Genomic DNA, 14,363 nt, shown 5'->3' on the forward strand with positions numbered 1-14,363 from the left:
TTTTCATAATTAGAAAGAAAAGTGGTTTTGTTTTTGAAAATGAAGAAAATTGATATTTTGGGACCTTTAATATTGGGAAATTTCTGACTCTTAGCTTTGTGGATATTAAATCATGGATCGACCAGGTGTTCTAAAATGTCACCTGCACAGGCTTTTATGGACTGAACCCACTTCTAACGAGTGCTAGCAACCCACAGTAACCAGATTTGCAACAACTCTGTCCGATGGCAAGGCTTCTGTGTCCACCATGGAAATAAGTATCTGTCAGCATACACAGAGGACTCCCATATGGGGGAGGGGAGCTGCCCTTCAGTCTCCCACTTTTAGTCTTTAGAGGTAATCAGCACCCCTAGTTTTTTGTGTAGCTTCTGTGACATTTTATCTGCATATATGAGCTGATTTTTGCACACACACAAGCTTTAATACTCACTCATCTAGTTGCCTTATTTTTTTTAGCTTTACAGATCTGTCTTTTTCAAGAACTTAGAGACACAGTATGAATACATGTTAATTTGTTAAAACACTCCCTTATTCATGAATGCTCCAATGGTTCATGTTTTGCATTAATGCCATGTGTGGAGATCAGAGGACAACTTTTTCGAGAGTCAGTTGTGTCCTCCTACTGAATGTTCCAGGGCTTGAACTCATGGCTTGCCAGAGCTCTTTGTTTATTAAGATAGGATCTTACCATAGGGCCCAAGCCAACCTAGAACTTTCTATACAGCCCAGGCTGGTCTCAGACTCAGAGTCTTCCTGCCGTGGGTTCCCGAGTGCTGGGATTACTGGTGGGTATCACTGTACCTGATTGTTGGGGGTAGGGGGGCCCCACACCACCAAGCCACTCCTCAGCCCACTCAGAGATTTGTTGGAGGTGTGCTGTCAGCTTTCAGCTTCCTCTCCTTACGTCTTCCAGCTTTGAATGTACTTGGTAGACAGCTTTGTAAATGGGCTTTTGTGAGTTTCTTCGGCCATTGTATTCTTTCTCTAGTTTTCCATGTTTCTTATCACTTTGGTGTGCTTTCTGTGGGAGAGTAGAAGGGAAGAGAGAGGAAAAAAAAGCTCTGTTTTTTCATGTTTAACTTTTATTCCCTGAGCGGCAGTGTTAATGATCCCTTAAAGACTTGGGTTCAGCTCAAGTGAGTAAAGACTTCTTCAGCACCATTTCTTAAGCCGGGTCTTTAAAGCCCACTCAATGTTTCTCCTCTTCACAATACAGTCGTTCTGTATAATGTACTGTCGGGACCAACAAGATGGCTCAGTGGGTAACGGCATCTGCCACCAAAAGTGATGACCTGAGTTTGAGTCTCAAGACCCAGATGGCAGAAGGAGAGAATGACTGGAGAGTTACTCTCCAGCTCCCACCAAGCCCTGGCCGTCCCACAGCCCACTTATAAAATAAACACACAGACATTTATATTATTTAAACTGTTTGGCCTAATGGCTCAGGCTTCTTGTTATCTAGTTCCTATATCTCAAGTTAACCCATTTCTATTAGTCTATAAGTTGCCACATGGCTCGTGGCTTACCGGTACCTTACATCTCGCTTGTCATGGTGGTGGCTGGCAGTGTCTCTCTGACTCTGCCTTCCTGTTCCCCCAATTCTCCTCTCTGCTAGTCCCGCCTATACTTCCTGCCTCGCTACTGGCCAATCAGCATTTTATTTATCAATCAATCATAGCAACATATATTTGCAGCATACAGGACATCCCACAGCAAATGACTCCTGCAGGTTGTCTGTGGCCGCCACAAACATGCACATGAAATACATAAGTACAATGAAATAGATTTTACGGTAGCAGCTTTATATCAGAGAGGTTCAGTGTATGGGTGTGGCACCAACAGTGCCAGCCAAGGAAGACAACCTTCATGCCGTCTAGTCCTAGTGCTGATAGCTTTAGCTTTTAGTCTTGGGAAGGGGGCCAGGCAAGCAAAACAGTCACTCCTTCAGGTGACCGATACTAGTTTAGCAGTTGGTCGTTAGTGTGGTTTCTTCCCTTTGACCCTTTCATCTCCCATGTGATCTTGGCGTCTCCCCTGCGTGAGGGAAATTCTATTCCAGGATTTGCAACACTTTAACAAGGAGACTGAGGATAGTAAACATGCAGGACAACAGCCCGGTTCTGATACTGTGCCGTGGAAGCCGCCAGCCGTACGCAATTTGTGAATGACTAGGTGGGTTGGTTACCCTTCTCACTGCTGCGGTCAAGTGAGTGACTAAAGCAACTTCAGGAAGGAAGGGGTTATTGGCTTGCAGTGTGAGGTCCAGTGTGAGTGGCAGCTGGGGCATCAGGCCACTAGTCACAGAGAATCTATAATCGGGACACAGAGACGAACTCTGGTGCTCAGCTCCCTGTGTCCCTCTCATCCAGTCCAGGACCCCAGCCCATGGGATGCTGCTGCCCACATTTAGGGTGGTCTCCCCACTTCAATGAACCTTATTTAGAAGCTCCTTCCCAGGCACGCCCAGAGGCTTGTCTTCTAAGTGACTCTACAGCTTGTCAAGGCGACAATATTAACCATCACAGAGGGATACCTACTGGGGGGATGATAGATCATATTCATCAGTGTGCTAGGAGATCTCTGGATAAAGAAACGGAGCGAAGTAGGGATGGAAATGGAGTTGGGCAGGTTGCATTATGGGACAGGAAAGCTAGGACAGGCCTATGAGGGGAGCTTGAAGCAAAGACCTGAAAGAGATGGGTCAGTTAGTCGGATCCCTGGGGTAGGTGTTGTGGGCAGAAGCACAAGGCTGGGGTAAAGCCCCAGGGAGGCTGTGTGGCTGGAGAGGAGCGGGCAGGTCCAGCCTGTACAGGAGGAGGTCAGAGCGTGAGGCTCTGTTCCAGCATGAGGATTTTGGTCTTGGGATGGAGTGAGCTGTGTAGAGCAGTCTGGCTGTGTGCAGCCAATGGCTTGTGGAGAAGAGCGGCACCAGCTGCTTTGGAAGCATCTCAGTAGCTGTTTCTTTTGAGCACTCTGAGTGGGACTGGATCTTTCATGGCAGAATGACGTCAGATGCTGTAAAATGCTATCAGATGACCCAGCAGCTCAGAGGCAGTATTCGGTAATCTCCCCAAGCCTATTCTCCTGTGTATGTTCGCATATTTATGTATATGTAGTGCATGTGTATACATACATGTGCTTACGTGTGTTTGTTGAGTAGGGATATACATGTGTGCACATGTGTGTAGACATCAGGAGTCAACCTCAGTTGTCCTTTCTCAGGTACCATTCCCATTGTTTGAGACAGGGTCTCTCAGTGGCCTGGTGCTTGCCAAATAGGCCAGGCTGGCTGACAAGTGAGGCCCAGGGGTCCGCTGGGCTTCCCTTCCCCAACGCTGGGATTGCAAGAATACATCACCCACCATACCCAGCCTTTTGACATGGGTGGATTCTGGACAGTGAACGTGGGTCCCCCTGCTCTCCTTGTGAGCTCTGTATCAACTGAGCCATCTCCCCAGCTCTACACAATGTTGACCTATTCTTTTTTTCCTTTGAGAATTTCATACAACGTATTTTGATCATCTTCTTAAGGATGTGTTAAACCGTTCCCCCTCTCCACTGAAGTAAGAATCCTATCACTGATTTTGAAGTAGTTAATAATCTTGTTTGAGAGGGCCAGAGTATGGAAGCTATTAGAGATTCTGTTGGAGTGAGTCAGAACATAGAAAACTATTTTTTTTTAAACCCCTCTTGGTCCCAGCTCTTGTGATTCTCAGGTTCCAGCAAGCAGGAGCAGAGAGCCTGCCTCTGACGGTGGGGTGATGGAGAAGTGCCTCTCCAGGGTGGGCTTGTTCCCCAGCTGTGGGGGAGGTGTTTGCTAGGCGTCTGGGTGATCGAGACAGTCTAATTAAACCGGGATTGATTTATTAACTGAGTTCTACTGCTCACATAATTTAACAACTCTGAGGTGTTGCGGGGCCTGGGGTATTGCTAAAGAGTGCTAAGGCTCCAGATAATTATTGCCTGACTTTGGAGAGGATGACAGATGGGTCCTCATTGTCTCTGCGAATCTCACTGGCAATTGAATCTGGATTCTTTGTTGGGTGTCGTGTAGGGGGTCTTGCTGCTGGTCCTTGGCTGCCTTGCTGGCACGCTTCCTTCCGCATTTCCAAGGCCTTTTGTCTCTGCTTTGCAGACCCCCCCCCCCCTCCAAGCCCCTGCTTACTCAGCTGCAGGTCTGCCTTTGGCTTGGCCTTAACAATGGGTCTCCTGGGTCCCTTACATTTTCCAGCTGCCTTTCTGTTTGAATTTATTTCCAGCCAACATGCTTCTTGGTCTGGTTTGACTTAGTTAAAAAAAAATCTGGTCTTTTAACCAGGTCTGTACAAATATTTATTTAAGACTTACATTGTGTGCCTGCTTCTGGGGTGGAGCGCGAGTGAGTCCCTCAACGTAAATGACAGTCTGCCTTTGGACAGACAAGCTCTGTCGGGCAAGGAGTGATGTTCTGCTGGTGTTCTGTCGCCTGGCTTATGTGGCCCACAGTCACACTCCTGGGAACTCTGAACCATTAGCAACCTGCTCATGTAGACTGCGGGACCCAGAAAGCTGTGTGTAATAATGGCATACATAGCCATGTACTTTCCTGTCAGACCAAAGCACTGGAAAGCAATGCCTTCTAGTCTAGATAGGTGTTGGAACTCTCCTGCTAGTTCATTTTAGACCTTTGCTTGTTGTTATACAGTTTTTCCCCAAATAAAATATATCATCTAATTTGAATGGTTACTTATGATGGCTGTAGAAAACACAAAAAAGTAGGAAAAACAGACCTCAATGTATGATACAGTTTTTCCCCAAATAAATATATCATCTAATTTGAATGGCTACTTATGATGGCTGTAGAAAATGTAGAAAACACCCAAAAAGCAGGAAAAACAAACCTCAAATATTCCTGTCCTTCAAAGGTTAACCACTATTATCATTTGAGGGGGCCAAGAACAGACAAATTCCACCCAAGTCCACCTTGGTGAACCAATGAATTGGTTGGGGTTACTTTGGCGAGCATGCATTACTCACAGGCTACTATATCACTGAAAAGTCGACCCCAGCGTGGGTGAATACTCAGAAAAGTGGCATCTTTAGTTCCGATTCTCTTCAGCTCCCTGGCCCTACCTTAGTAAGAGCAGTCCTCATAAGAAAGAAAGCCCTGCTTCACAACTCCTGGCATAGCCCTCTCATGAGCCTTCAGGGTGCAGTCTGACGGAGGCTGACATGGCCCATGTGTGTTCTTCACAATTGAGTCTAGTTCCTACCCTATAGGCAGCATCTTGGCCCTATGGTGACTTTGGGCTGTGTTTACTCATGCATGCTTGGAGTGCCTGGGACCTCTTCTCTGCCTCCATTGGTCACCCTGGGATAGGCCGGTTCTCTAAATACAACTCATTCTTGCATGAGCAAGCTTGGAAATGCCTCAGTGAAAACCCTTCATTTTGGTGGTTGGGGAGATGGCTCACGTGGTCAAGCGCCGACTCCACAAGCAATAGGAACTAAACTTGATCCCCAGAACTGGAAGAAGAAAGTTGGGTTATTGTAATCTCAGTGCTGGGGAGGCAGAGACAGGAAGATCCCTGGGACTTGCTGACCAGTCAACCTAGCCTCTTTGGCAAGTTTCTGACCAATGAGAGACCTTGTATTTTGGGCCCAGTGGCAGTGGTGGCGCATGTCTTTAATCCCAGCACTCAAGAGGCAGAAGCAGGTAGATCTCTGAGTTTGAGGCCAGCCTGGTCTCCAGAGTGAGTTCCAGGACAGCCAGGGAAACAGACAGAGAAACCCTGTCTCAAAAAAAACAAACAAAAAACGAGGTGGACAGCTCTTTAGGAATAACACTAGGGTTTTACCTCCAGTCTCCACACACACATACTCACATACCTATACACATATACAAGAAGAGAGAGAGAGAGAGAGAGAGAGAGAGAGAGAGAGAGAGAGAGAGAGAGAGAGAGAAAGCCCTTAGTGTGTTTTTTCTTTACATGGGAAGAGAGCTATCTACCAACTTCTATTGAATTAATTCTTATCCTGGATTCAGTATGTGCCATGATTCAGTTATGGGCCAAAGAAAATGAACTTATTACTTGACACTCTTGAAAATTCCTCGGAGGCTACTGAGCTCTTCCATGTAGGTCTTGGGCTGATGACTGTTTACTGTTGTTTAGCAGCAAGAGCTGAGAGCTGGCCACAGTGGGAAGCTGCTAGGCAGAGGCTCTGTGGAGGACCCTTCAGAGGACTCTCGACTCTCCATGCAATTTTGGCTTTTTGCTCTTTGCATGTTATCAAGGAATTAGATGAAGGTGATTCTTAAGTAAGTAACACATCTCTCTGAAGGACCCTGAGTTCACTAGGACCCCACTGGCTCACAGTGCCCTGAATGTTATTAATTCAGGGCATGAATAATAGTAATATTTGATATTTGCTATCCATTATCTGTCCAGCTGGCAGGCTTAACTCACTTTCTAGTGTAGTTCTGAGAGTGAAACATGGCATTGGACTCCATGGAGTCAGAGAAGCCTCCCCTCAATGACTATCTCCTGTGTGTGTGTGTGTGTGTGTGTGTGTGTGTGTGTGTGTGTGTGTACACTTGTGTATGTGCTTGTATTTGCATATACCTGCATATATATGTGTGTATATACGTATACAAACACAAGTACATGGATAGGCCAGAAAATAACTTTTGATGGTATACCACCTTTTTTTTAAAAAAAGAAAATATTTATATTATTTCTCTTTACCTGTCGGTGTGTATATGTTTATCTGGCCCAAAGAGGCCAGAAGAGGGTGTCAGATTCCCTGGGGCTAGAAATAACAGGGGATTGTAAATCACCTGACATGGGTGTTAGGAACTAAATTCTGGTCCTCTGAAAACACAGCAAGTGGTTTTAATCATTCCCAACCTTGTTTTTTGAGACAGTCTCTTACTGGCGTAGAGATTACCAAGCAGTCTAGATGGCCTGACATGGAGCCCCAGGGATCCACCCATCTCCACCTCCCTAGGGTCAGGGTTACAAGGGCATTACCATGCCTGGCTTTTTTACTTGGGTGTGAAAGGCCAAAGTCGTGCACTCACACTTGCAAGGCAAGCATTTAGTCTACAGAGCCCTTTCTCCAGCCAACGGCGCTTGTTCAGTTACAGATCTGAGATGAGGTTCTTCATATTTCTCACGGCCATAACTTGGGCGTCTACTCTTTTGAAATCTGGGGCTCTCCATGTAAAGACCTGGTATCACCAAAGAACTCAAGTGCAGACATTTTGAAGTCACAGTTTAACATCTGCCAAGCAGGTGGTCTTCAGGGGCACACGAGGGGGAGGGACTTTCTAACTGTGCATGCCCAATGTACCAAGGCCAGTGAGAGAGAGATTCAGAGTAGAAATCCAGCCAGGCCTGATGGTGCAGGCCTGTGATCCTAGCAACTGAGGAAGCTGAGGCAGGAGGATTCAGGTTTCAGCTTCTCTGAAAGTTTAGTTCCCAGCTCTCTGCTTCAGCCTGTCGGTTTTCAGAGGCACAGATGCCGTATGATTGACAGGTGTTTCCTTGTTTGTTTGTTTTCCCTGAAGTTGGCCCTTGGATGCTTCAGAACAGAGTGGGGGGGGGGGCGTGATGCAGGGAGAATTTGAAAATCATTTCTTTTTCTTCTTTTCGAATTCTTAAATTTTTCAACATTGATTTTTAAAATTTTATTCTCTTGGAACTTTCCCCTGACACCTAGAAGGTTGTATCCGATGTGCTGATGAGCTCACAAGCGAACCATGTCACCTGTGAGGCTGTCAAATCTGAACGGTGTTTTCTTTCTTTCTAGCTGTCTCCGTCATGAGGTACAGCGCCTCTGCCTTTGGGTTTGCAGTAAGTAGCCTGAAGTGTCTTCCCCATCACGAAGTTTCTGCACGCTTTTCCCAAGCCCGAGACTCTCACCCAGTCGTTAAACAGATGGGTGCTTATGCTTAGCAGATAGGAGATGAACATGGGAAGCACAATTTTAGGGGAAAACCACTTCTGGAAAATGACAATGTAATAGAATTAAACGGCATCAAGATGGGATAGTTCCCACGTATACATCCAGGGTGCACATATTCTGTGAAGGGGGTGAGAGGATGTTTTGGGAGGCTTACCTCTTTGTGCCCTTCCAGGTTGCATGTGATCCTGGCACACTGGGGTGGTGCATTTGCTGGTGTAGACAGAGACGTTGGGAGTTGAGATGGATCAGGGCTGCTCACATTAGAAGTTAGTCTAGCTGTAGCCCTGCTGAGGGGAGCTGAGTTTTCTGCCTGCCTCCTGGTGGAAATAGGTCAACACAGGCGGATATGTTGAAAAATTGAGTGACATTTCTTCATGGCCTTTTAAGAGAGGGCCAGCGCTCTCAGTCCCAAGAATTGAGGTGTGTGAGGACTAAGCAAGCTCCTTCCCTCCTGCGGCCCAGACATAGGGCATCCCGTACTGGGACCCAGACCCACATCTGCCCTTTGTTGTAAGAACTTATTGCTTGGAAAGTGTTGCTTTGAGGGTGTTGCAAATTCTTTTAAGAGTCTTAGGAAGGTTGCAGACTGTCCAGAAAATTACACATGCACACACTGGTACCCAGAACACAAACAACATGTACACAACTCAGAAATAAATACATACAATGTATATACACCACGAGGTACATATACAGTATATGAACACAACCAGACATATACAACACACACAAAGAGAGAAATAGAAACACACAGCATAGACACACACACACATATATCCAGAAGTAAATACACAACATAGACACACGTGTGCGCGCACGCACACACACACACACACACACACACATATATATATATACATATCCAGACACACACACAACATATACATACTCAGAAACACCTCCCTCCCTCCCTCCCTCCCTCCCTCTCTCTCTCTCTCTCTCTCTCTCTCACAACACACACACACACTCTCTCTCTCTCACTCTCTCTCTCTCTCTCTCTCTCTCTCTCTCTCTCTCTCTCTCTCTCTCTCTCTCTCTCAAAAGCATGGAGTTTTCTATACAATGACAAACTGTTGGTAGACTTCCTGGACCTATAAATAAAATAGTTTCAGTGAGAGTCAGCATTAGCATTCACCCCCAAGTTTTTTTTTTCCTTACTATGTATAAGAAAATGCCATCGCCATCTTGCCTGTTGTAGGAAAAACAGTTTAATGTATTTCAGAAAGTTGTATCTCCCGTTCCTATCTCCCGTCCCGTATCTCCAGCGTGCCAGGATCCCAGGGCTCTGAGAATAGAGCCAGCCGTACAAGGGCCACAGCCCTGCTACCAGGGCAGTGTGTAATGCCCAGGGTTCCACCATGGAGTTCAAAGTGGCTGCAAGAAGCGTGCAGAAACATGTGTACTCCAAGATGCTCGTTTGAACTCTGCGTCATCGTGCAGTTGCCCTGTGTGTTCGTGGTGGTGCCTTGCTGACTCTGGAGAACCACTCATGTCCTGTCTCCTCCTCTAGTTTGATGCCATCCTGGATGTGCTGTCCTCGGCCATTGTCCTCTGGCGTTATAGCAACGCGGCGGCTGTGCACTCTGCCCACAGGGAGTACATGTAAGTGGACTCTTCTTCCCGACCGGAGGATCCTTACAGGAGAGGCTTGCCTTCAGTCTTTGTCCCGATGTTGAGAAGAGGGTGTAGGTTGCCTTTGATGTTAGCTAGTGCACTGTCAGTCATGAGCAGGTCTTCCCTGGGATAGTCACAGGGACATGTAACCTTTATAATTTGTTCAGTTCTCTGATCTGAAGTCTGGAGTGAATATTTTCTTGTCTGTCTCTCTGTTTAGCAATTCACCTACTTGTCCATCTGTCCTCCCATCCTCTCATCTATCCATTCTCCCATCCAATCATCCATCCATCCATCCATCTATCCATCCATCCACCCATCTGTCCATCAACCCATCCATCCATCAACCTATCCATCTACTTATCCATTCATCCATCCATCTATCTACCCACCCATCCACCCACCCACCCATCCATCCATCCACCCACCCATCCACCCACCCACCCACCCATCCATCCATCCATCTACCCATCCACCCATCCACCCACCCACCCATCCATCCATTCATCTACCCATCTATCCATCCATCCATCTACCCATCCACCTACCCACCTACCCACCTACCCACCCATCCATCCATCCATCCATCCATCCGTTTAGCTAACCACCCACCAATCTTCCTATCTACTCATTTACTCCCTTCCCTTCCCCCTCTGTCCTCTTTTCTTCTCTCCTCCCTTCCTCCCCTGTTCCCTTTCTCCCCATTCTCTCTCCTTAGTGTCTTCATTTTTTTTCAGGGTCTCACAAATGCTAGACCAGTCCTCTACTACCAAGCTGTATCTCCAGCTTTTGCAAGTCAGATTTGTTGTTGTTTTGTCTGTCATATTTTTAATTAATAATTCAATATCTAATCTATTAATATTGATCTAAGGTTTTTTTTTTGAGACAGGGTTTCTGTATGTAGTCCTGGCTGTCCTAGAACTCACTCTGTAGACCAGACTTGTCTTGAGCTCACAGAGATCTGCCTGCCTCTGCCTCCTGAGTATTGAAATTAAAGGCCTGTGCCACCACCCAGCTTCACAAAGCAAAGTATTTTTGTTTGTTTTGTAAAGTCTACAGTACTGGTATTCCCAGGTCTCCCATCCAAGTACTAACCAGACCTGACCCTGCTTAGCTACCAAGATTAGACAAGACTGGTACATTCAAGCTGATATGGCCATTGATCTTTTAAATAACCTGATGTAAGACACACCTATGCACATAAAACATTCACAAACACACATAGAAATTCATGCTTTGAACACCACTACTTGCTAACTCTGGGACTTCATTATACTTCAGCCCTTCATTTGGGAAAGTAGAAAAAGAAACATTCCTCCTCCTTAGGATTTTCTGTCAGGGACCAGCTCTGACCTGTCAAAGGGTTCTTGGTGGGGGAGTGAGGAATGAAGAAGTATTAGATAGAAATATAGGCCTAGACAAAGAGAAAGACAGAGACACAGGATAGCTTTGGGAGGGCCTTGGGTCAATATCCAGTTGCCCAGAGTTTAATCATGATGGGCTTTTAATACATCAGTGAGGGGAGAAGCAAAGGACCTCCCCCTTTCAAGGTTGAGGTATAAAGTACCAACAAGTGTAGACCTTTCAAAACACCTGGTACCCACGCCTTTGGCCAAATCATCCTATTATGCAGCCCTGCTGGGCAAAGCAAGCTCAGACTTTCTGACCTTGAGTAAGGCCGTACTTACTTGGGAGCCTCTGTGGGCCTCTACAATTTTCATGATGGACACATATGTTCCTACACACATATACATATCTATTTGTGTATATATGTGATTGTGCATACACCTGTTTGTATATGTGTGTGTGCCTGTATGTCAGCACATGCAGGGTTTTCCCAGGCCTCTGTAGGTTTTGGATGGTTGAACACCAGTCAACAAATGCTCCTCTGTGTGGTTCTAAAGGTGCCAGAGAGAAGGTGTCAGTGAGTTAGTATCAAATCACAAGCAAACACAAAAAGGCAGAGGTATCTCTTCGGTGTCAGGGAATTCAGGCAGTAATCGATCTGAGGTTGAATGTGCTGGAATGCAGAAACTCTTGACAGATGACAGCATACGGATTCATTAGTGACTTAGTGACAGCAAGAAGACAGACCAGGGAGTTGGAGGGATGGCCCAGTTGTTAAAGCACATGCTGTCCTTGCAGCCAACCTGAACTCACATCAGGCAGCTCACAACCCCCTGTAACTCCAGCTTCTGAAAATCCAATACACTCTTCTGGCCTCCGTTGGGACCTGCATTCATGTGCATATAACCCCACACAGGTTGTCCTATGACTTCCACACATATGCCTACATTTGTGTGTATACCCTTACATATGTGCACACACACATGCGCACAAATATTGTGTGCTGATATCAGGATATTTTATTCATAGCTGGCTAAACTATTAAATTATTTTTTGCTTTTGTGTTCCTTAAAAAGCATCCTTTGGAAATTCAGAATTTTATGTGGGCCTTGAATTTAATTCTGTCTGGGAGTATAAAGAAAAAATGTTGTGCTCAATTCCCTCTATTTTACAGTTAATAATTCCAAGTTTGATCTATGTCTCCAAAAGAAGTTGAGTTCTGGTTTCTAATTTGAGTTTTTAAAAATCTTCCTTCCTTCCTGTTAAAATGTTTTTTGTAAATACTTAGTCATAAAGCTAGAAATTCTCGTGGCTTTTCTGTGGGCTCAGCATCTCTGTGAACATTCACCAGGTGGCCTGAAGTTTCTCAGTTTCCGGGCTGGATAAGAAGTGTCTTTGATTTTACTGTTTTCAGTTTTATTTTATTTGTGTGTATGTGTGTTCATATGTGTGCAAGTGCACACATACGTGCAGGTGTGTGTGTGCACGTATGCATGTAAAGGGTAGAGGTCAACCTCAGGTGTTATTCCTCAGGTGCCATCTGTTATAATTCGTAGGCTTATTCATGTTCTTATGCCTTCCCCTCCTAATAAAACTTATAGTGAGTTCCATTGTACCTCGTGTTTTCTCTAGCCCGGTAAATAGCACTGCAGATAAATAACACCATCCACCTTGTTTTTCGAGACAGGGTCTCCCTTTTTTAAATTTTAAAAACTTTCATTTATTTTTTTGAGATTATAATATAGTTACATTAGTACCTCCCCCACATTTCCTCCCTCCAAACCCTCTCACAGCTTGCCTATTATGCTAAGATGACTGGCCAGTGAGCCTCGGGGATTTACCTAGCACCACCTCCCTGGTGCTGGGATTATAGACGTGGGCTAACACATTTGGCTTTTTTAAGGAGGGTTTTGGAAATCAGGTCCTTAGAGTTGTATGGCAAGCACTATTCCAACTGAGCTGTCTTACCAGCTCTGGGTTCACTGTTTTTAAAGATCCCCAAATAGATGCATTAAAAAACTGTGTCTGTTACCCACAATGCAACGGTGAAGGTGCTGCTTTGTGATCTTTGGGTGGCTGTTCATTGAATAACGATCATGAGTTCATGTGAAGATTCCTAATCTGAGGATTAAATGATACTTATAATCCCCCATATCACCAGCTTTAGTTAACGTTTTAATCTCTGGTTAAAAATTCATGAGCTCACAGCCGGCTGGGAATATATTTGCATATTAATGAGCATAAACAAGCATTGAGGAATACAGTTAGAAAAACCATTGGCTTTCAGTTAGTTCCTAGAGAGTAATATCGGAGGGAGTGGAGACATAGCCAACTGGCTTTTAGAAGAGACCAGTTCTCTTACTTTTCTGGTTTGAAATCACAGCCGCAGAGTGAACCTTGGGTTTGCGATCGCCAATGTGGTCGGTGGGTACCCTCTGCACTTGGCCACGTGGAAATGGAGTGTGTGATGCTTCTGCCTCTCCACAGAGTGCAGCCTCTGTAGTTTCTTTTTGCTGAATAAAAAAAAAAAACTTTTACAAAATGCACATAGCTTAAAATTTGATTTTTTTTGTACATATGTTCATACAAGTGTACATGGATGTGCTTACCTGTGTGTGAAAGCCAGCACATAGCTTTGGATATCGTTCTTTGGGAGCTATCCACCTCGTTATTTTTAGACAAGGAACCTCACTGGCCTGGAGCTCACCAAGTAGACTCAACTAGCTGAGCACCGAGCCCCAGGGATCTGCCTGTCTCTACCTCCCGGCTCTGGGGTTGCAAGTACATACCACCACACCTCATCTTTTTTTAAAGAAAGCATTCTACAGATTGAACTATTGTCCTCTCAGCCTCCTGCAACACACATTTTACCCAATGAGCCATCTCCCCAGCCCCCAAACGGACACTTTTAAGTGTGCATAGTTCAGGTCTTAAGCATATTCATGCCGTTGTGAAGCAGCCTTGTCATCCTGCAACACTGCACTGGTCTTAGCCAAAAGGGTAAGAAGTCAGTCCCCTCACAAGAGAGAAAGTCGATACCTGTGAAATAGTCCCATTTCTTCTTCCCCAGGCCTCAGTAACATCAATTTACCTTCTGTTTCCATGACTCCAACCATGTTCTATAACTCCTAGATGTGGTGTGGTGTGAGCTGGTGAGAGCCGTTGGGGTTTCTGACAGGAGCACGGCCAACTTACGGGTGACTAAACCACCGTGATGAGTACTGTCAACGTGAAAAGCTGTCAAGTCACCAGAGAGACGGCCTCTGAACCTGTCTGTGAGAGAACGGATCTAGTTAACTGAAAGGGGACGTTCCCACCCGGAATGTTGGTAGCACCATCCCATAATCTGGACTGCAGGCTGAGCACCAATGCCTATTGCTCTCTGCTTCTGTAGGGTGGACGCACGGCACCAACTAACTGCCTTCCTCTTCTGCCACTATGGCTTTCCCACCCTG

At 45.6% G+C, this 14,363-nt stretch overlaps 1 protein-coding gene across 1 annotated transcript in view; it reads left to right on the forward strand.

Moving 5' to 3' along the window:
* Window positions 1-14,363, forward strand: part of Tmem163 (transmembrane protein 163) — a 179,809-nt gene that overhangs the window by 105,213 nt on the left and 60,233 nt on the right. Inside the window, exons 3-4 of the mRNA XM_059280559.1 lie at window positions 7,792-7,835; window positions 9,458-9,549. Of these exons, the coding sequence (XP_059136542.1) occupies window positions 7,792-7,835; window positions 9,458-9,549 (136 nt within the window). The remainder of the gene's footprint in view (window positions 1-7,791; window positions 7,836-9,457; window positions 9,550-14,363) is intronic.

The sequence above is a fragment of the Peromyscus eremicus genome, chromosome 15 (genome assembly GCF_949786415.1).
Source record: "Peromyscus eremicus chromosome 15, PerEre_H2_v1, whole genome shotgun sequence".
NCBI classification, from domain to species: Eukaryota; Metazoa; Chordata; class Mammalia; order Rodentia; family Cricetidae; genus Peromyscus; species Peromyscus eremicus.